At 58.8% G+C, this 549-nt stretch overlaps 1 protein-coding gene across 1 annotated transcript in view; it reads right to left on the reverse strand.

Moving 5' to 3' along the window:
• The window catches only part of MPHOSPH8 (M-phase phosphoprotein 8), a 24522-nt gene extending 24241 nt beyond the window's left edge, over nt 1–281 (reverse strand). Inside the window, exon 1 of the mRNA XM_031066046.1 lies at nt 172–281. Coding sequence (XP_030921906.1) covers nt 172–281 — 110 coding nt within the window. The remainder of the gene's footprint in view (nt 1–171) is intronic.
• Between the last annotated feature and the right edge of the window lie 268 nt (nt 282–549).

Below are 549 nucleotides of genomic sequence, written 5' to 3' on the forward strand. Positions count from 1 at the left end.
TGCGGCCGTGGGCACTTCCAGTCGTGGGGCATCCACACTTCTGTGGGCAGCCTGTGCCAGTGCCTCACCGCCCTCGCAGGGAAGGATTCCTTCCTAACATCTAATCTAAATCTCTTCTCTGTGGTTTAAAAGCATCCGCCCCGCCTTGCTCTGTCGCTATCTGCCCGTCACTCTTCCTCGTTTTTGTAATCCCCCTTTAGGTACGGGAAGGTGCTACGAGCTCTCTCTGGACCCTTCTCCCGGCTGAACAATCCCAACGCCCTCAGCCTGTCTTCTTCCATACCTCTGATCATCCCAGTGTCCCTCTGTACCAACTCCAGCAGGTCCCTGTCCTCCCTGTGCTGGTGCCCCAGAGCTGATGCAGCCCTGCAGGTGGGCTCTGAGCAGAGCAGAGGGGCAGAATCCCCTCCCTGGCCCTGCTGCCCACCACTGGATGCAGCCCAGGACACGTTTGGCTCTCTGGGCTATGGGAGCACACTGGCAGCTCATGGCCAGCCTCATCCTCCAGCATTCCCAAGTCCTTCTCAGCAGAGCTGCTCTCAGTGAGTT

This window comes from Geospiza fortis, unplaced genomic scaffold (genome assembly GCF_000277835.1).
Source record: "Geospiza fortis unplaced genomic scaffold, GeoFor_1.0 scaffold16, whole genome shotgun sequence".
In the NCBI taxonomy this organism is placed as follows: domain Eukaryota; kingdom Metazoa; phylum Chordata; class Aves; order Passeriformes; family Thraupidae; genus Geospiza; species Geospiza fortis.